At 39.4% G+C, this 22,915-nt stretch overlaps 2 protein-coding genes across 3 annotated transcripts in view; one reads left to right on the top strand and one right to left on the bottom strand.

The window, feature by feature from the left end:
• col4a3 (collagen, type IV, alpha 3) overlaps positions 1–22,915 on the top strand; it is a 181,402-nt gene that overhangs the window by 84,150 nt on the left and 74,337 nt on the right. For both annotated transcript variants that reach the window (XM_049467026.1, XM_049467025.1), the window contains exon 2: positions 14,498–14,554. In XM_049467026.1, coding sequence (XP_049322983.1) covers positions 14,498–14,554 — 57 coding nt within the window. The remainder of the gene's footprint in view (positions 1–14,497; positions 14,555–22,915) is intronic.
• The window catches only part of wdfy1 (WD repeat and FYVE domain containing 1), a 1,176,431-nt gene continuing 1,156,065 nt past the window's right edge, over positions 2,550–22,915 (bottom strand). The window contains exon 13 of the transcript XR_007425293.1: positions 2,550–2,576. The gene's annotated coding sequence lies outside the window, so the exon portion shown is untranslated. The remainder of the gene's footprint in view (positions 2,577–22,915) is intronic.

Below are 22,915 nucleotides of genomic sequence, written 5' to 3' on the forward strand. Positions count from 1 at the left end.
CATACAGTCATGAAGACTGTGAATGTCTATTTGGATATCTTACAGCCCATAATGTGATCAAAAGACAAGGCTGACGGTCAGTACTGGATGCTGGTGATCTTCAGGCCCTCAGACGACACTGCATTTTTTACTGTAAAATGAGGAACAAACTGAGGTTAATCAGCCAGAATAAGGTGTTTATTAGTTATTAGTTCTTGTGTGATCCCAGATACTCCAAGTAGATGCTAGAAAGTCTGTGCAACTTTGAGGGCTACACTTGTATTGCATGTCAGGGAATAAATAAATCATCAACATAAAAAAACACCTAATGTAAAAGCCTTCATTTGATCACTTTGCTTTGCATTGAATCCTGGCAGTGAGGTCACAGGTGTGAAGTGAGTAATTACAGATGGAGTAAAATTGCTCCAGATTAGTATTCACAAGCTGAGTGAATAAATCATACCTGTCTAGATCATTCTGATCACTATCAGCCAAGTGTGATTTCATTTCATCTCCCGCTTGTTAAATTAAATGTCTAAATGAGATTAACTTTTATTTGCCAGTACTTGTCAAGCATTGCATTTTGTCTTGGCACATTTGATTGTGCCTTTTTCTAGAACACAACGCAGGACACACAAGCAGAATTTCAAAATGAATACAGTGATTGATTGCATGTATATTAGGGGAATGCTCACACAGATTACACTCTTTATGCAACTCATTGATTTGCAGCTTTGTGCTCCTTCTACTGAATACCCACATTCTGAGATACGTTTTACACAGCTGACTGTATAGACTGATCACAAATGACTGTTAAAAGCACAGCTCTTCACATTAAGGGCATATTATAAATAACTTTATTACATCTTATCATCATCAGCTACGTGGGTGGAGTACTTCATATCAATTGGTTTGTATGTTGTATTATGAGTTTGCTGTCAGTCTGCCTGCTCTGGACTCTGCTCTGGACTCTTGGTGTTTATGCATGCTTGCTGGAGCTTCTGATTGCTCACACCTCTCTGTCTTTGTATTAATTCCCCTCTGTTTCTGTTGTTCCCTGGCCGGGTATGGAATTTAGCTAGCGTTTCTTTTGATTGTTTTTCCGTGTTACCGACTACTCTTTTACCTTGCAATTCCTTTATTGTTTACTGTTGCCTACCATATTTTTTTTTATTCTGACTTGCCCTCTGGCTTTTGGATTTATTGTGTATGAACCTTTTGTCTGCTCAGTCTGGTATGTTGTTTGTTATAACTGCCATTTCGATACTGACCCTGCCTGTCTCTGACTACCCCGTAAGCCTTTCCTCTGTGTAAATAAAGTGCGTAAATGGTATCTGCTTTTGTTTGCCCTTTGTTTGGGCCGTGTGACAGTTTAGTGAGATGGTTTGCGAGGTGTTGGGATCAATTCTAGCTCTCAGCCAGAATCCGATTTCTTTTCATATTTTATTTGTTGTTACAGTAAATTAATTAATTCCAAGTCTAAACTTTGTGTTGATACTGCTGTGTGACGCTCCTGTACGCTCCTGCAAGATCATCACATTGTCCAAAGCACTGGTGTTGTTTTACCTTGATGTTTTTTTCATAATTATTTTTTATTTATTTATTGTTTTATTGACAGCAAGGATGAGTTTTGTTCTTGCACACACCCAATTCAAATCAGTGTTGTGCTGCGTCTTTTAAATGGCAGACTGACTAATTCTTTAACTTTCCACATTCATATTAGACAAACATTCTGAACATTCTGTTGACTGGTCTGTTTGTGTGTGTGTGCACGTACATGCATTCACTGGATCATGACCCTGTTTAGTCTTGGCCCAAACATGCCTGTAGCTGCAGACAGGCTGAACTGCTGGTGTGTGTGTGTGTGTGTGGTTGTTGGGATGGTTTTACCCTACATTACCTTTGACCTATGAGTTCATGGTTATCTACAGTTCAAAGTCATTTGGATATTTAAACCACGCCCACTAGATAGCACTGTTGTACTCCACTGCTTTGAATTGATAAAAAGTAATTTTTTTTTATCAGAATTAACATTATTAACTGCTTGTTTCTACACCCATTATATATCAGCTCCACTAATCATATAGAACACTCTGTCATTTACATAGTTATAGACTGTAGTTCTGTATCTGTTTCTCTACATACTTTATTATTATCCTCCTTTCATCCTGTTTTTCAACACTCAGAACCACAGAAGAGAGAGACCACCACAGAGCAGATATTATTAATATTTGTGTGGTGGATTATGTATTCTCAGCACTCCAGTGATTAGCATGGTGGTGGTGTATGAGCTGTTAGTGTGTGTTGTGCTGGTAAGAGTGGATCAGATACAGCGGTGCTGCTGGAGTTATTAAACACCTCAGTGTCACTGCTGCACTGAGAATAGAACACCAACCAGAAATATCCAACTAAGTGGCAACTGATAAAGAAGTACAGGATGATAAACACAAACTGTGCAGCAACAGATTCAGAGCTTCTGTTTCTGACTTTACTTTATCTACAGGGTGTTCCAGCTGTAGGTAGGAGTGTGTAATAGAGAGTGGAGGACAGTGAGAGATTAAACACAGTGTTTAAAAACTCCAGCAGCACTGCTGTATCTGATTCACTCACTGTACAACCAGCTCAACACACACCAACACCTCATACACCACCACCATGCTAATCACTGCTGTATCTGATCCACTCACTGTACAACCAGCTCAACACACACTAACACCTCATACACCACCACCATGCTAATCAGTGCTCATCACTGCAGTGCTGAGAATAATGACCCACCACCCAAATAAAAGTAGCTGCTCTGTGGTGGCTTTCTCTCCTGTGGTGTTCAGAGTATTAAAGAACAGGGAGAAAGGGGGATAATAATAAAATATACAGAAGAACAGATACAGAACTGCAGTCTGCAGTTATAAAACTATAAATTAACTATATTGTAAAGTGCTGCTATCATGATCAACAAACCTCTTCTCCTCATATATCTGTCCTTTTCTACCTCTTCTTTTATTCATACTGGCTGAGGCTGTGATTTTCTGACATTAATTTCATATTAGTTCAGGATCATTTAATGATGTAATGAACTGTGTGTTTGTTGTATATGCGTGATGGAATGTTCATTTAGTACAGTGAATAATAATGCTCTGAGGTGATGATGCATGCTGGGACAACTTTTCTTGTACAGTGGCATTTAAAAGTTTGTGTAACCCTGATCTTATGATCTCAGATTTTTGATTTGACATAAAATAAACACACAAAAAAGTTTGGGAATCTGGCATGGTCGGTAATTGGCAAGTAGCAGAGCTTGCAGTTTGCAGTCTTCTTCTAGGGTTCTGCTGCATCAGTTATTTTCAAGTTCATACTGATTAATAGTGTTGTGCAAAAGTTTAGATTTTATACATCAGCTCATGTTATTATTTTGTTTCTGTTTTCTAAAGTACAACACCTGGCCAGAAATTTACCAACACTTATAGCAGAGGGCAGAGGTCGGAACAGGATTCTTTGGTGGATTTTTATTTTCTGGTCCTTAGTTTTAGTAGAAGTTTGGTATGGAACTGTGGAACTATGTATATGTTTATGTGTGCATGCGAGGTCTATCCACCAACTAGGGCTGGCCCGAATAGCGTTTTTTGAGCTCCGGATATTCGGCACTGATTCGAAGCGAATATTCGAATATTCGTTTTTAAAAAAAGAGGTAAAAAAAATAAATAAAAAAAAGCAAATCACGGCCCCTTTAATCCACTGAAAAATGTTCAATTTGCTCTGACCGACGAGACATATTCACCCCGGATTTTTGGTGTTTTTATCCCCCATATTTTTGTGTTTTCACCCCATATTTTTTCTGTGTTTTTAGCCCAGATTTCTTTGTGTTTTCATCCCGGAATTTCTGCTGCCCCACACGCGGCTTATCCGCTGCGTAAGCAGGCTAGGAGGCTGCTGCACGGTTTCTCCGCTGCGCAAGCCAGCCCAGTAAATTGCTGTTTGTGTTTTCACACTTAGGCTATTTGCTTAAAAAAAACAAACAAAAAAAAACGTTTGTTCAGGAAGTATTTTATATTCTTAAACATTGTTGATTATATTAGAGGACAGTCATTGTAAACTGTACTTGGTCTATTTCGGTTAAAGGATTGTGCAGGGCATATTACTGATTTTGTATTTTTGCACTTGGGCTATAAGCTCAATATTAAATATTTCGTTTGCTTAGAAATTATTTTATATTTTTAAACCATGTTAAATTATATTAGAGTAGAGGAAAGTCATTGTTAATGACGTTATTGTACTTGGTCTATTTCGGTTTAAGCATTGTGCAGGGCATAGCCGTATTACTGATTTTGTATTTTTGCACTTGGGCTATAAGCTCAATATTAAATATTTCGTTTGCTTAGAAATTATTTTATATTTTTAAACCATTTTAAATTATATTAGATAAGAGGAAATTCGTTCAGACATCATTTTTGTAGGCCAGGCTTTTGTAACCGATTTAGCCCCTACTGTTGCCACATTACCCCTTACGTTTTATTATATAAATCAGTTTCGAAGAGCCTGCATTTTTTTTTTATCATGTATAATAGAGGTCTGCGCGAGACTGATTTTTAAACCCACTCTTCCACGCTCCCGCGTTTCTGTCTCGTTACCGCGCCGCAAAAAAATTGCTTCTTTTAATCCCGCGCCCACCCGCCACATACACATTTCTGCCGCTCCCGCCCCACGTTCCTAATATAAATTAAATAAACTACATTTAATGCTTCAAATTTACTTATATATTTATTAAAACAGCAGCGCTGAATAGTGCGGTCCCGTTCCTTACCCCAGTCCAAACACCATCGGTGTGTGCGTGTGTGTCGGTCCATCCTGCGCGTTGAGAGTTTTCTTTAGGTTTTTTTTTTTTTTTTACAATTATTACAGTTTTCTTGCTCCCGCATCGTCTGGATTAAACTCCCGCTCCAGCCAATAACAGTTCAGTTCTGTCCCGCGCGCAAGATATTCTGACGGGACCCGCGAGAACAGAAGTGGTTAGAGTGAGGTGGAACTCTGGAAAGGAGAAAAAAAACGAATATCCGAATACCAAAATTAAAAACCGAATACCTACTCAACGAACGAATATCCGAATACCCGAATATTCGGGTCCAGCCCTACCACCAACTATCAGACCTCACTACAACTCCCATAATTCACCTGCACCAACTATCAGACCTCACTACAACTCCCATAATTCACCTGCACCCACTATCAGACCTCCCTACAACTCCCATAATTCACCTGCACCCACTATCAGACCTCACTACAACTCCCATAATTCACCTGCACCAACTATCAGACCTCACTACAACTCCCATAATTCACCTGCACCCACTATCAGACCTCCCTACAACTCCCATAATTCACCTGCACCCACTATCAGACCTCACTACAACTCCCATAATTCACCTGCACCCACTATCAGCCCTCACTCCAACTCCCATAATTCACCTGCACCCACTATCAGACCTCACTACAACTCCCATAATTCACCTGCACCCACTATCAGCCCTCACTCCAACTCCCATAATTCACCTGCACCCACTATCAGACCTCCCTACAACTCCCATAATTCACCTGCACCAACTATCAGACCTCACTACAACTCCCATAATTCACCTGCACCCACTATCAGACCTCACTCCAACTCCCATAATTCACCTGCACCCACTATCAGACCTCACTACAACTCCCATAATTCACCTACACCCACTATCAGACCTCACTACAACTCCCATAATTCACCTGCACCAACTATCAGACCTCACTACAACTTCCATAATTCACATGACCTTACCATAAGCACAAGGACCTCACAAAGTATGCTTTTTGCCCTTCAAAAGGTCTCTGCATAACCAACGGGCACTTGAGCTTAAATGCTGCATTTAATAATTGTCTAGCAATTGTCTAATAATCTCCTAGCAGCATGCACTGTACATACATCATACATTATGTGTGAGTAGATACAGTATATGTATTATTGGCTATAGCTGTGGATGATATGACCAACATTTATATCGCAATATATTTCCAAAATTTGGTTGATTCTAATATTGAGTAAATATTATTATTTTACTTGCATATTAATGCATATTGTCAATAGGATATGAAATTCAAGGATAGGATAATATATTGTCATATTGCCAGCTCTAATTGGTTACCTAATGTATGTGGTGTTAATGTTTATCCAAAATTAGCAATCAGCAATCAGTTTGGTCAAATCATACTGCTTGTTCGTATTTTGCGAGTTGCTGCAGCTCTGCACAAGATCATGAGACACTGCAGTTCCTCATACAACCACTAGAGATACAATGTAGACCTCAGTCTTAGCTTCAGAAACTGATTAAAGCCAGTGTTGAAAGCCACTTTTTTACCATATCTGATTCAAATGTACATATTTGTAGAAAGCGTAAAAGAAAGTGTTGAAGTCTTGTGGAGGATGCACATTGAATATCAGAATACTAACTGGATAACCCTTTCGAAAATCCATCACCCAGCCTAGTACAGTGAGTATCAGAACACTAACCATATACCCCTTATGAGAGTCCATCACTCAGCCCAGTACAGTGAGTATCAGAACACTAACCATATACCCCTTATGAGAGTCCATCACTCAGCCCAGTACAGTGAGTATCAGAACACCAACCGGATTTCCCTCTCAAGAGTTCTTTCCTCAGACTAGTACTGTGAGTGTTTCCCACAAGTGAGTGTTATGTACCTTCAATGGGATATGGCAAAAGTCACGGGATACAGTACTAGTTCCTGTCACATGAAAGTCCCATAGCATGTTGGTTTCACTGTCAAATAACTGACAACTTCACAGGAAAATGAAAAAAACTGTCAGGGGACTTCAGTGTAAAGTAATTTTTTTGTGTAAAATGAATTGGTGTGTGTATGTAAATAAAAGATGGGTGTGGGTGAATGTGTTTAGGCCTGTTCCAACAGTAGGGTTATTATTTAGGTGTGTGTGTGTATGTGTGTGTGTGTGTATGTTGAACCAGAATCAGTCTTTAATGGTAATCATTCTGAACTGTTATTCCCCATGCCTGATTACTGAATCTCTGTCACGCCAATCAAAATCTGCTCACAGACTTCAGGCCATGGAATCATACATCTTCATGTCTCATTAGGTTGGAGCTTTTTATAATGTCAGCATGCACAGGAGCCCACAGATGAAAGTGTGGTTTTATGAGTCATAGCAGTCTGCATTTCCTACATTTAATAATGGTTTTGACAGCATAAATGTTCAATTTCATGTCCTAATTAAAATTAAATAGTTTTTTTTTTACTTAAAATAGTCATGGAACTGTGCCCTGTGAAAATATTTAGGCTTATTTTCCTTATTTACCTGTAACTCTACCTCTTCACTACTTTACAACTGATGCTCTCAAACACATTAAGAAACAAGAAATTTGAGTTCAGCACAGCTGTTAACTGAAAGCATGAATTCCAGGAGACTCTACCTCATAAAGCTGACTGAGAAAATCCAGCCAAGATGAGAAAAGCTGTCATCTAAGCAGGTGCTACTTTAAAGAGTCTAAAATATAAAACTTATTCTGGTTTGTTTAACATATTTTGTTTATTCCATATGTTTTTTTTTCATAGTGTTTTATTGTTTTGATTTCATAGTTTTGATTAATCTACAATGCAGTCTTTTAAAACGAAAAAAAAAAAAAAATCTGTAAAACCTTTTGACTGGTATTGTATATAAAATAATTTATTAAGTTTTCTTGTCTTTCTTGTCCTTTTTTTTCTTACACCCCTAGTGTTGGCTACACATTATCAGGATTGTATTACCCTGCTGAAAAACAGCATGTTCCTGAAGGCCTTAATTACCTGGATCAGGTGTGTAACCTGACCACAACGAGCAAGCACACTGAACAAAGATGTTCTAACACTGGTTCTTAACCTGGGGTTCACGACCACCAAGTGGGTTCTGACAGCGTACCTGGGGGATTGTGAGGATGATGCTATACTGTGTATGTCACTGGAACTCTTGACATTTGTCAGATAGCAGCTCAAATGATAAACAACAAATTCTGACCACCATCTGTATTGAATTTTTTTTTTTTTTACTAAACTTAACTTCCTCCGTCTTTTTGCACTGAGCGGCACTTAAGGGACTGTAGAAAAAGACAGACAAATGTACCTTCTGTTTATTATACTGTTAGTTCGACATCAAAAGGTCACATTTTGCAAAAGTTTATAAGTTATTAATTACTCAGTTTGTCTGGTAGTTGTCCTCGATCCCTAAAGTGCTGAATTTCAGTAAAGACTGTCAGATATTAAGGACAGGCTGAGGCTTTAGTTTGTTGTTTTTCATTATTTAAAAGTAAAAATAAAAAACTTCACCTCAGACCAACAAACAGTATAAAAGGTCAATAATCTCTGATGTAGGTCAGTGATTAAAGTCTTTCCTTCTGTTAACTAAAAATGTGTTATCACTATCATTTTATTACAGTTTTTTTTAACACCCTCTCTTCTTGTATCTCCCCTTATTATTTTTCATAATTTTTTTTTAAATAATTACAGATCAATTATATCTGAGTGTAAATGTGCGCATGCACACACAAACACACACACACACACACACACACACACACAAACAAAAGCTCACGTTTACATAAAGGTTAACCAAGCATAAGCATGCTTATCAAAAACACAAGTGAAGGCAAACTCACACACTTAAGGTAATGGAATTAATTTAAATACCAATTTTGAACATTCCTGGCTATTGCCTCCGTGATAAAAACGCAGATCTTTAATTGTTTGCATTCTTCGCTCGCAGGCACGTGGTGCTGTGCATGTGCGTTCATGTCGTGAGCGTGAGTGAGTGTGTTCACAAACAACTGTAAGAAAAGAGGCAGCGGTTTTCTATTTCTACTTCAGTTAAAGTACAAATGTACTTATTTTAAATAAATCAGTTCCACTGTCTATAACAAGACTGATTTACAAATATTCATGAAATGTTTTTTACTAGAGATGCACAATATATCATTTGAGTATTGCTATTGCAATGTGGACAGGCACAATAGATGTATATGCTATGTAAGGCAAATTAAATCATTTTAATTAACGTGTAATTTAACTTGGAGTTCATATTGTGAAAATAGCGATATTTTTGAAAGCAGGTCTATATTTGTGTTTGTTTGCTATTTACTTTATTTACCTTTAAATGGTGCCCACCAAAGTGTTATGCAACATTTCTGCCTTCTTGTGGAGAAACTGCTAAATTAAACTAAGTGTATTAACATCTTTAGTTAACATCTTTTCCATCCTAGCTGGTGAAATGCATCGTAAAATAAGGATGCTGCCGATGAAGGATCATATGCTGCCTACAGAATAGAATCTTGGGAGCACAAACATGCTGCCTAAAAATGCTGCACAGTTGGGCAGCTGCCTTCAGAATGGAAGGCAGCTATTGTTGCAGTAAAGTGAACATGTGCCTCAGAGAAATGTCATTAACACGGAAACATGTCGAGAGTAAAGTGCTGATGGCAACAGGGCTGCAACTATTAGTCGATATAATTGACAATGTTGAATATTTAAATTTGTCGACTACACATTTCATTGTCGACTAATCACTAATTCGTAACAGTACCGTATTACACAAAGTGCTGGGGACAGAAGTGCAATTGGAGATGGGTACATGGCTCACTCAAACAGTTTACAGTCAACCTACCGTATTCTGTGTCTCCAAAAGTGCTCAAACACAACAGATTACATAATTAATCACTAAATAATCAGTACTTTCCACTTCTAAACAATATCCAGACATTTACATGCCATTTAAATCTCGTGTTTAGCTGATCAGCTCAATTGACTTTAGAGATGGAGGAGATGGCAGAAATAATCGCTGATTAATCGACTAATCGAGAAAATTATCATCAGTTTAGTCGACTACCAACATAATCATTTGTTGCAGTCCTAGATAACAGTAAGGAAAAACTTCTTTAACTTGGTGGTTCTGCATTTCACACTTGTATACCTTCGACCTGAAGGCAGAAGTATGAACAGTTCGTGCTGGGGGGGGGGGGGGGGGGTCTCTCTGGTTGTAGATGTTCTGCAGAGAGAGCAGTGGAGTCTGATGATGTTCTCAGCAGTCTTTACCACTCTGCAGGCGTGTACCATCCGTCACAGTCATAATCAGCTGGTGAAGAGGCTCTCAACACAGTTGTAGAAGGTCCAGAGTATCTTGGGAGACTCCTAAACTTCCTCAGCCTTCTCAGGAATTACAGCCGCTGCTGAGCCTTTTTAATCAGATCTGTGGTGTTTAATGTCCATGTGAAATCCTCACTGATGCGGCTGATGAGGTCTTCTCTCCTTCCTCATCTCCACTCTCTGCTCCATTGTCTGTGTTGAGGGCGAGGTTGATGTCCTCACATCATGACACCAGCCTGGTCACCTTCCTGCTGTAGACCACTTCATCTCCGCCACTGATCCCATCACTGTGGGATTGCACACAAAGGTGTGGACTGCAGACCAGACTTTGAAAGTGAAGACTTTGTAATTTAAATTATTCACTGCAAATTTACCCTATTGATTTGATTAGCACCACCAGGTGGAGTAATGAAGCAGTAACTGTAGGAAGTTTAATTGGGCAGCGAGTCTTAGGGAGTTTAGCCCTCTTATGTTTCAATAAAAAAAATAGTTATTTGATGATAATGTATTGATACTTAATGTCTTAATGTCGATATTTTGTCTCAATCTCTAGTAGACATTTTAACTTTGATGAGTGACCGTTGTGCCTCAAAAGATTAAACCACACACATATAAAGTTTTTTATTCTGTGATGATTCTGCAAAAAACTTTTAGTCATGTATTTATGTATTTATGTGTCTGGTGACTTGCTGCAGGCTGGTGTGCGTTATCACAGTTAACCCAGAACTGGGTCAGACAAAACAGAGCTGCAGACAATCAGCGATCAGCAAGCAGGGGTGGGGTTTCAGCTATGTTTCTCAATGTAACAGACTCCACCTTTGTCTGTGTGTGTGTGTGTGTGTGTGTGTGTATACAGTGCTGATGAATGAAACATCTGTGTGAGCAATCGCTCTGATGTACAGTGATAGACTGTTCTGTCTATTCTGTCTGTTGTTTGGGTTTCCCAATGCATGCAATACCGGCACAGAGAGAGAGATAGAGAGAGGGAGGGGGAAGAGAATGTATTTCTTTTTTTTTTGTAATGAACATATATGTACATATATGAACCATGCATGCCATTATACAGCAATACATTTAGATTTATTATTGTTATTGTTCTTTTAACAATAAATAGGTAAAATTCTGTTTCTCTGGTTAGAGGTGGGCAATATATTTTGGTGTCACAGCTCCGGCCAGCCTGAAAGGGATGCTGATGGGAGAGTGAGCTGCTTGTGTAAATTGGTTAATTGTGTGTTTTTGGAGTTAGCAGTTGTGTTATATGCTGGCCTGTGTATAGAAGTGTGGGGGCTGTGTAAGTTGGTTTGTAGGCTCACAGGCTGGTAAATAAGAGCTGGGGTTTAATGCTGGTGGGTTAGTCTGGGTCTCAGGTCTACTGCTCCGTAAAACTCACCTGTCCTTAAAGCAAGTTCAGTAAGGAGTTTAAAACCAGCACTTATTGTTACTTTGCCTTTTTTGCCACAATGAGCTCTGTGTTTATGATCTGTATGTGAGCTTTCAATCGTGCAGCTTGATTTATTGCATGTCAGTGTATGTTTGCTATCATAATGACGGGAAAAGCACACCTTGTGCCACTTGAAATGCACAAAAAGCATGTACTAATTCTCTTAATTAATCATGGGTGTGTTTTGGGCATAACATGAAATAAACCAATTTCATTCATTTTTTCAAAAGGCATGCATTAAATTACAAAATGAAATGTACATGGATCCCATGTGTGGAAAAGCTTGGTATTAAATATCACTATTTCTCTTCATTTCCAGGATATCACACATTTTTTATATTGCCCAGTCTTATATCGCAGGCAAATTCATAGTGGTACTGATGTACCAGCAGAAGATGTGACCTCTGTTACCTCTGTTTATAATACATGATCATGTAGTGATAATAATGATGAATGGGTCAACTGTTAGATAAACTCTTTATCTCTTCATCATGTTTAAATGATGAACATATCAACATGCTGTGATAACATCATGAAGAACCACAAAACAAAATGCATTACCTGCAAACAGAGAGAGTAGAGCAAGATAGAGGGAGTTAGAGATAGTTAGAGTAAGGCAGAGCAATGCAGAGTGAGGCACAGGGAGGAAGAGGGTGGTAGAGTGAGATAGAGGGAGGCAGAGCAAGCTAGATGGAGGCAGAGCAAAGTAGATCGAGATAGCGGGAGACAGAGGAAGATAGAGCAAGGGAGAGGAAGAGCAAGGTAAAGCAGGATAAAAGGAGGCAGAGCAAGGTAGAGCGGGATAGAGTGAGATAGAGCAAGACAGAGGAAGGTAGAGTGAGACAGAAGGAGGCAGAGTAGAGTGGAATAGAGTGAAGTAGACCAAGATAGATGGAGACAGAGTGAGACTATATAGATTAGTTCTTCTCAGGTTTAAACAAATGCAAATAAAGATGGAGCGACTTTATAAGCTGTTAAACTGAACAAGTTATTTTGGTTCCTACCGCACTTTATTCCTTTTCCCAGCAGTGTGGTTCTGAACATGAAAGGAAAGCTCTTAACTGCTGTTACTAATTTTCCTTTTCATGAGTCTCTCTCACTCCACTGTGATTAATTTGTACTAATCTGTAATTCACTATTGTAAGTCGCTTTGGACAAAAGCATCTGCCAAATGTAATGTAATGTAATTTAATCTGAAGCTACATGAAGTTTGGAGGTCTGTAATGATCGACTTTGTTATTTTACACTGACAGAGTGAGTTGCTGTTGTTCCCAGTTGCTTCCACTGTGTTATAATATCACTGACAGTTGGCTGTGGAATATTTAGTGATGAAGAAATTTAACGACTGGACTTGCTGCACAGGTGCTTCATCTTATCACAGAATCATGCTGGAGTTCACTGAGCTCCTGAAGGCGACCCATTTTTCACTAATGTTTGTAGAAGCAGTCTGAATAACTTAGTGCTGCATTTTTACACCTGTGTCCTACACCTGAATTCAATGATTTATATGGGTGAGCGAATACTTGTAGCAATATAGTGTAGCTTGATAGGTAGCTTTCTAAATTAGTCGCACACACATTAAAATGCAAGCAGCCTTAGAAACATCCATAAGAGACAAACCAGGGGTGACTCGAATGATCAGTGAAAAGAGTAAGGATGTACATTGCACTATTGGCACTGTTATTGGAGTGTATACAGTTTTATTTTAATTCTAAAGCACCGCAATAGCACCAACACAACACTCTACTCACCTGCATTAAAGCAAAATAACCCTACACATAATAAATGAACTTGTTATATTTAATCTAGGGCTAAACAATATGGCCAAATCACGAACTGACATAGCGAACAATATAAAAGTCACCTAACATTGATCCTTACCTTCAAACGTCTGAAAATGAATAAAAACAAATAATGAAGTGAAGTGGCCTAAACTGAATGTCAGTCAGTGACAGATGCTTTATAAAGTAAATGAAAATGTTGTTTAAATGTGTGGGTAGAACATACTAGAACTACACTACACTAAAATCAACCTTTCAAACTGTGTAACATAAGCCTACAGTAAAAAATACATTTCTGCAAAAAATAAAATTATTCCATGTTTTGATAAAATATCATAAGCAACAAATATTATACAAATATTATAAAAATCGTTATATTTTGTCCCACCCATATTTATTACTTTACAGATATATGCCTTTTATTTAGAGTACTTGTATTTCCATTTAACATACCTTGAATTGTTGTTAAAGAACAGGGTTGAGATGGTGTGTGTGGGTGTGTATGTCTGTCTGTGTGTGTGTGTGTGTGTGTGTGTTGGGGGGGGGGGGGGGCGGGGGTTATGGATAATGGTGTTGTGTCTGCTGTAAGCTGACTGTAATGCGGGTTAGGATCAACAGAATAGGGAAATCTCCAAGGCTTTGTTTTCTCTTTATTTTAGAAGTGTGTGTCTGTATGAGTGTGTGTGTGTGTGTGTGTGTGTTGGGGGGGTTGGGGGGGCGGGGGTTATGGATAATGGTGTTGTGTCTGCTGTAAGCTGACTGTAATGCAGGTTAGGATCAACAGAATAGGGAAATCTCCAAGGCTTTGTTTTCTCTTTATTTTAGAAGTGTGTGTCTGTATGAGTGTGTGTGTCTGTATGAGTGTGGGTCTGTGTAAGTGTATGAGTGTGTGTGTGTGTGTGTGAGTGTGTGTGTTATACTGTACGTGGTTTGGTTTGTATTTACTCAGAGCTTTTCAAGGTTCAGTCATTGAGCTTCAGGAACACTTGTTAAGCAGTTAAAGTGATCAGATGTTAATGTTTTGACTGTAATTTTGCTCAAAAGACTTAATGTGTGTGTGTGTGTGTGTGTGTGTGTGTGTGTGTGTGTGTGTGTGTGTGTTTGTGTGTGTGTTTTCCTACAGGACTGTGTATGCAGTGGACAGTCCAGATGTCATTGTGATGGAATTAAAGGTGAAAGGGTATGTATTGGATCAAATGTGATCATGCATGTTTTTAGATCTTCGCTTCCACACAGATACCTTGTATCTCCATATTTGCAGCTTTCACTTTTTTAACCCAATTTTAATTTGGAATTTTCCTCCTGAAACTCCTGTATAACGCTACACTTCAGCGTAGTGGCTTTACTGCTTCTTACAACCGGGCTGGTAAAATTCATACATAAGAAGAATCGGATTATAAAGCATTATGACGATTTTTCTGAAAATTAAAGGATTTTAAGTGCACCTTATACTGTCCAGTCAGATCCAAAAGTTTTTGTACAGTTACACTACTCTTGTAGTTTTCCATCAAGCTATGATAATGTGATTGAAATTTTAAATATTTTAATAAGCTCAAAAGTGCACAGTCTCCTCCAGACGTATTTGAACAGTGAGATTAATCACTTAATTTCTGCTGTAGACTGAAAAAAATTTGCATTTGACATAGACCACTGAAATCGTGTATCATTCTGTAGTCCTCGTATGGCTTCCGTGTCTCATCGCTTTTCCCTATCACATTCTGTGGTAAATAAATATGTTCAGTCCCCTGTTTGTTTTATTCTGTGTACATTTACCTCCTGAACAACACAGCTGCAGAGATTAGCAGGGTGCAACATGAAATCACAAAAACAGGACAGTAATACTCCAGAACCATCTTTAACACGTTTTAATATTTACCGTCTTTATTATGCCGTGGAATAAATATGTGTCTCTGGTTGGTTGTCGCCTCAGTGAGGGCAGGTAGTTGGTTGATTAGTTAGTTGTTAGTTGATTATTTGGGTCAGGTGTTGTAATTAGTATAAACTAATGACCGTAATTAAATACTAAACGGGGAAGCGCTGCTGAACTGAGAGCCACTTTCTCTTAGGGCGTTTTCACACCTGTAGTTTGTTTCTCTGGTCCGAATCGGTTAATGAGTTTGTTTACTTGGAACGTTTTCTCGCTCTGTTCGTAAATGCACCAAAATGCGCATTAATAAACCACGCAAGCAGCATGTGTCCTCTGATTGGTCAGAGCTGTCTGACACGGGAGTATGTTAAATATAAATATACGAAAAAGTAAATACAGCGAGAAGATTTTGTGTTCCAGCACAAATATCTGTGCTTTAACACTGAACGCTGCACCTTCAAACACAGTGTTTCTACGTGCAGCGCAGATTTATACATAATGAACAGAGTCACGCAGCTGTGAGCAGTGAATGCAGCGCAGACGGCGCGTGCATGGACACAGTGTTTGTTCACAGCTGTGGTAATTAGCGTTATCTAGCTAATATATCAGTTTAAACTGCTTTATCAGCCGTTTCTCACTACAAGTGAACCGCTCCAGAGTTCGTTTGTTACCAGACCGAGACCACCTCCTCTAGCTGGTCCGGTTCTTTTGATCCGCACCTGAGTGTGATTACTGTTTTCACACCTGCTCAATCGAACCGCACTAAAGTTACAAACGGACGAGAGTTCGTTTTAACTGGACCAAATAGTGCTGGTGTGAAAACTGCCTTTACCTGCCTTTTAAAGCTCTAACACAGACTACACTGCTCAACATTACTGAAAGAGTTTTCACCTGTTTAAATGCTTTAATGATCCTCTGTGAAGAAGCATAATAATCCAAAACGCGATCTGACCGGAGTTCGCTGTTATGCAGAATCCAGTCCGGGGTCTCTTCCAGCCGCTGTGCTGTGACGTCAGTTAAGCATTAGCTTAGAGTTAGCATTTTTCTGATTACTACCCTTAAACGATCTCGAAATTCAGAGGATCCGGTGGTATTTAGGAGGTAAATGTACACAGAATAAAACGTACAGGGTTCTGAACATATTTATTTACCACAGAATGTGACAGAGGCAAGTTTTTGAAAAGCCCATTCAAATTCCCCATTCACATGAACCGCTTAGACACAGAACCCCAAATATGGGCATGAACAACATGGTGCCGACTACAAAATGACGACACGACTTCAGTGGTCTATTAAAAGATCAACATTTCAGCTTTAATTTCACAGTATTTTTAATCTGAATAGACAGTTCAGAAAATACACCATCGGCTCTGTATTTGGGAATGCTGAGGGTGAAATTATTTTGTGGGGAAAAAATTAGGGGGGGGGGTTGCCAATGCTATTTGTCCCCTTAATTTGAGACAGGGTTGTTTGGGGAGTGGAGAGCGCCTGTGAGCGTGGGAGTTTATTTTGAGTGAGTTCTAAGTAATTTTGCACTATTGTGTAAGTGAAGTCCGTCCAGTTTTATATGCAGTGGTGGTAATATTTAATAATATAGTCAGTTCAATATTAGTGAATTAGCTTCAGTTGCCATGCGGTTAGTGTAGTATAGCTAAAGAAAAATGGACACGTGGTTCAAGGAGGAAGAGGACTTAGCTCTCGGTATGACAGAAACTCTACAGGAGCGAGGATTGACTTACATCATCCGTTCTCCAGTGAGGACAACAAGCAGAGCTTCTCATGCTGGACCCGACAGTTTGAAGTGGCCGTTTACGCTCTGGTGGAAGGGAGTGGAGAGACAGTGCTGCAGTTAGAATTGGTGAGACTTTTACCAACTCAACTAAGCAAAGCAGCTTTGTTGTTTTGGGATAGCCTTCCCGCCACGATACAGTCAGATTACAAGGCAGTTAAGGAAAGACATAAAGAGGCTTTTGGACATAAGCCTTGGGCCGCTTTAAAGCCAACTTGAAAGTCTGGTGGTGTATGCAGCCAGAATCAATTGGCTGCTGCGGGAAGCGTTCTCAGACTATGTGACAAATGCAACCCAGTAGGAAAGGTTTTGGCGGTTCCTTGTGGGACTGGACCCAGGACTGAGAGCAAAGTGCCATGAGCAAGGGGCGACAGACATGGAAAAAGCACTGCTCATGGACTATATGGATCGCGGGGGTACGGCCACTTATGTGGTCGTGGGAGGAGGACCGGTATCTGCCGTTCATCCCACCTCGGACCATGAGGAACTACACAGAACGGTGTCCAATTTAACGTAAGAAATGAAAGAAATGAAAATGGAACTAAACATGCTGATGGAGAGAAAGCAAGGGGCAGCTCTGAGTGATCCCAGCCACCGGGGAGAAGTGTATGTCACTGTAAGTGTGGGGTGCTGAATGCCAATCACAAGCGCCTCCTACAATGCATCGAGGCCACTCGGCCGACAGGAGTTGTAACATGTCCAAGGAGGACCGCAAACCACCTAGGGAGCTTTGAAACTACAGCGAGCCTGTGTCAAACTGGTACCCAAGGAGACGTAGCCCCGGCCAGGGCCGAGACACAGTCAAGGAGGCCCCCAGGAAAAGAGGGGTGCACCTCACCTCACTACAGAGAGAGGGGCAATTTCACAATCAGGGAAACTCAGCCCCAAACATCAGTTATCCCCATGCAGGGCCTACCAAGGAATGTGGGTGAGAATGTCTTTGTTATGAACGATTTTGTTAATAATGTCCCAATCGGGTCTGGTGTATTGCTAATTAGTTCCGAATTTTGCAGCCGCCCACTCAAGAAGATTATGGGCAGTAAATGGATAGATGCTTGAAACATTGAGCACTTTTTCAATTGTTTTTTGCTTAGGCTCTGACCTATGACAACACACATTTCACGTACTGAGAGAAACTACGGAAACAGTGTTATTGGGCTGGGACTTTCATTGAAAAATCACGGCTAGATTGCAGTTATGGGGTGCAAGCGTTCCCCTACTGAGAGAAAAAAATCCTGTGTGCTGTAATGTATCTGTCGTCACTGCTATGTCATTCCCCCTTCAGTGAGCTGATGGTGCCCGTTAACGTCTGTCCTCCTGGCCATCCCCCCAGGGACCACGCCCCCAAAAAATAGAATAGTGATTGAAAGACAGCTGTATGAATTGATTGCAAATGGTGTATTGGAGTAATGTTACAGCCCGTTAAAGTGTGGCCAATGGAGACTGTGTGTTGATTACCAGCGTCTGAACAACGTGACCGTGAAAAGCCGTCACCCTCTGCCACGCATAAATGACACACTAGATGCCCTAGCGGCGTTTTTATGGACAGTGAATTGTGAAGCCTCATTTAATAATCTGAAAAATGTCCTATAATCTGTTCTGGTAGTGGCCTTGCCAGATTTTAATGTGCCATTTAAGGTGTTCACAGTTGCAGGCAGGGAAGCTGTCATGTCCTGTTGTGTTAGCACAAGAAAGAGAAGGAGTGGAACGGGTGGTGTTGTATGCTAGTCAGTCACTGAGTTAAACTCAGTGGCGTGGTCCACATTGGGAACTGTGGGCTATATTGTGGACTAAATTTGACCGCCTGGAGGTACGAGCCGGACTGCTGTGTCGTGCCCTCATTTCGTCACTTACTGGAGAGTGGCTCACGCAAATTGTGTACCGCACCTAGCTGGGCAGTAGACTCACAGAGATCGGGGTCGTATTCTGATTTTGTCTCCTCACTGAAGGAGAAGTTGGAAATTGCTTTCAGCAGGGCTAGAATGAGGGGTGCTGAAGCACATGAACGGCAAAACTTTACCATGATGCGGAAACTCTGCACAAGCCCTACAAAGTGGGTGCTATGGTGTGGCCTAACAACCCAGTGGGGAGCCGCATGAAGCTACACTGGAAAGGGCCGTATCAGGTTGTGAAAGTGATGGGGTGTCCGGTCCCACATACCCCATAGCAAACCCTTTTGATGTCACTGAGTGACGTCAAGTGGTTCACTATGACAGGCTGTGTCTGTACGCACTTCCAGATTGAGTGCCCCAGCAGGCCTTAACTGCTAACCACTCTTTGTCCCTTTCCTCTGTTTCCCCAGAGACTGCGTTATCACACACTGAGCCAACCGGGATGTCTGATAGGTCCAAAGACAAACAAACTGTTCTCTGTACAATGTGCTGATGGCATTTAATGTTTTTTGTTCTATTTGTATGGCATGTGGTATGTGCTTTAACTAAGGATATAAACAGGGACATTTATTCTTAAAAAGGGGGGATGTATGTAAAAGACTTTTTAGTGTGTTGTGGGAAAAACTGAAGGGGAGAGTTGCCAATGCTTTTTGTCCCCTGGGGGTTGCCTTAGTTTGAGGCAGGGTTGTTTGTGGAGTGAAGAGCTCCTGCGAGCGAGGGAGTTTATTTTTAATGAGTTACACTATATTACCTCTGTACTCTATAGCATGTTTATTTAAGTAATGATGAAAAACCTTTAAAATAAAGTTAAAAATCTACATTAAAGTAACATCTTAATAGCTTATTTTAAATATACTAAAGAGGTGTAGAGAGAAAAAAATACAAAACTGGGATCACTGTTCAAAAGCTTACTGACCTGTATTTATGTTTTTAATGGATAGGGCCAATCAATATGCATTTACCAAGGTCAACTACCTTAACTCAGTTATACAGTAATAAGTGGACGTATTAGACGTATTACAAATATCAACTTAATCACATAATTACTGTGTTTTCTAATGCCGGCCTTACACCTAACGATTTTCAAACGATTTCTGTGTTGCAGACAAATTTCCAGAGTCAGGATAAAATCATGAGGTTCTGGCTAGAGTCGAACTGCAGTCGAGTCGCGGTCGCATCCTCTCGATCGTTTAATATAAGGTGGTTATGATTGAAAGTTTCAGCCGGTCGGGTTCGCGTCCTCGCGCTTTGTTAAAATCAATCGTGTTTAATTTAATTATCGCAAGTCTTGAAACTCAATTTGCGCAAATAGTGACAAAAACAATGTCGACAACCAATAGGAGAAGAGCTACGGGAAGAGGCAAGACTATATTTCATGTGACTGTTCACGTACGAACTATTTAAAAAAGAACACATCTTGCAGTTAATATGCCTTATATGGTTCTTACTGTAATATGTACAGTATTTTAAACACAGGTAGCACTTTAAACTACTTTGTCTTATTGTGCAATGTTATATTTAATTATTTTTTTTATAAACATGTTTAATAAATACACATTTTTAAGAATGATGTTCTTTATTGCATTCATTCTATTTAAAACAAAAGCAAATGTATAGCAGTGAAGTTGTGATTCTTTGCTATACAAGATTGTAGCAAAAAAGAGGGGCGGGGGAAGCTTGTAATCAGAGCTGAACACAAAATGTATTCTATAAAAATATCAAAAACTAACAGTGTGGCAAAAAAATGTTGATGGGGACATATGTTGTGAGTCTCTGATAAATCACAGAATTGACTGTAACTTAAATATTTGTAATTTAAACTCCACCAGAAGCATGATGGGAAATAATCTCAGAAAGAATCTAGTTGCAGTCTTGCAGTAAGTGATCCCCAGTCTTTGTAAAATCTTAGTCTTATTCTGTGAGTAAAAAGTCTGTGACGAGTCTTTAGATGTGAGAATGTTTCAGACTTCAGTCTGTTAAAAGTCTTTTCAGAGTCTTTTTAAAAGTCGTGTAGTGTATGAACAGCTTTAGCTGATCTAAGATTGTATAGAATATAGAACAGGTAACTGCTGCCCTCTGGTGTCTCTGTGAAGAACAAGAGCTGCTATAGAGCATTAACTATTCAGCATGCTTTTACCAACACAGTGACAGAGTGGGGGCATTCTGCCCTCTAGTGGTGGATATAAAGGAAACAGTAGACATTAAGGGGTGTAAATAAAGTTAAATGTGTCTTGGAATGAATTTAATCATTATCTTATGCGGTGTGGTAGTCTCCGTGCGAGTGGGTGGCCCTCTGTCAGGTGCTGAGTTCAGATTTTTATTGTGGGCCACCCAGGAGTCCTGAGATACAGCTTTTGAAGATACAGAGCAGTTATCACCAGCGGTCACACACCTGTAGCTCTGTATGTGTCTGACTGTTCCTGTGTGTGTGTGCGTGTGTGTGTGAGTGCGCGCGCGAGCACTCATGTACACTGTGCGTGTTTGACATACCAGCAAAAATGGAACATTCATATCCACAAAGGATATTTTGCTCTCATAAAGGTGTTTATGGAACAGTGGTGCACTTGAGTCTACTGCAGAGATTTGAACTCCCCAACCACAGCCCAGTAACATGTACAGACAGAGTCAGGTCAGAGTTCACATTCTGATTTAAAAAAAAAAAGAACATCCAGAAACGTTCTGAAAACATCTGAAATAATAATGCTTAGCATCACAATGTTATTAGATCATTTCCCACATAACATTCCCAGCTGGATGAATATAATTAGAAACATTAAAAGTAACATTCCTAACAGTAAAGATTAAAGCATTGAAACAAGTGACTTTGCAGCGACGTTACCAGGACATTCTAACAACATACAGAAAACATCAGAAAATGTTCTACTAACCTAGTGCTGTGCGATATGACGATAAATATCGTGGGGACGATAGAAAAGTGTCTATTGTGCTACTATCCTCCCTATCATTTCTACAGTAATTTCATCAATTATTCATGCAAACATATAAAGTAGGCTCTGATGAAATGTATTGCCGTGGTCACTTTGCATAAACTCAGTTTATATAAGTGATAATAAAGTAATCTTTGCAAAAAAAGCTTCATAATGTGGTTTTGCGACATAGCGCTGCTTTACATTATTGCACGTCTTTGCGACATGCTTTACGTTATTAAACTCATGAGATGCATTGTTCTTATAAAAAAATTAGCTACTGCATCTACTTCATCTGTTTTCATTTGATACCTATATGTATTGCTGCACTAAAAGGAAGTAATTCTCATTTGTGAAAGTTTGGTTTAATGTCATTTTGAAATAAAGCTGAAAAAAGTAAGCAATGATATTATTCTGTCATATTTTTCGAAGAATAACTGAAAACATACTTAAATGCGATATGTCACGCTAATATATCGTTATTGTGATATAAAAAATTCCATATCATGAAATATGATTTTTCACATATCGCCCAGCACTATACTAACCAAAGCAAAGGGTTTAGTAGGGTGGGTGCTAATTTGTTTAAAATTTTTTTAATTTAAATCAATCTTTATTTGAATGATTCGATATTGATGTAAACCCAAATCGATTTTTAGAATTAGCCCATTTTTCAGTTTTAGCGCCCCACAATTGCTTTATTTCCCCTTAAACATATAAGTATATACTAGTATTTTAATTAGCACCATTAATATAAATATAACACATTTTTGGACACATTTTGCTTATGTAGTATGTAGCAATATTTACTATAAATAATTTAAATCAATCAGTGGTTGATCTAATAGTGTCCTAAAACATTACCGGAAGCCATTTTGGCTACAGCCTATGATTTTCCATAGAACCCATTAGGGTTGGGCGGTATTAAAGTTTTTCATACCGTCATACCATCGTCAGATTTTATGGCGGTATACGGTATTTCCCGGGGGGGTTGGGGGGGATTTATTTTGTTATGTATATTATTTTATTTTTGTGCCTGTGTGTACATTATTTCGTTTTGCTATTT

Source organism: Astyanax mexicanus, chromosome 18 (genome assembly GCF_023375975.1).
Source record: "Astyanax mexicanus isolate ESR-SI-001 chromosome 18, AstMex3_surface, whole genome shotgun sequence".
Lineage (NCBI taxonomy): Eukaryota > Metazoa > Chordata > Actinopteri > Characiformes > Acestrorhamphidae > Astyanax > Astyanax mexicanus.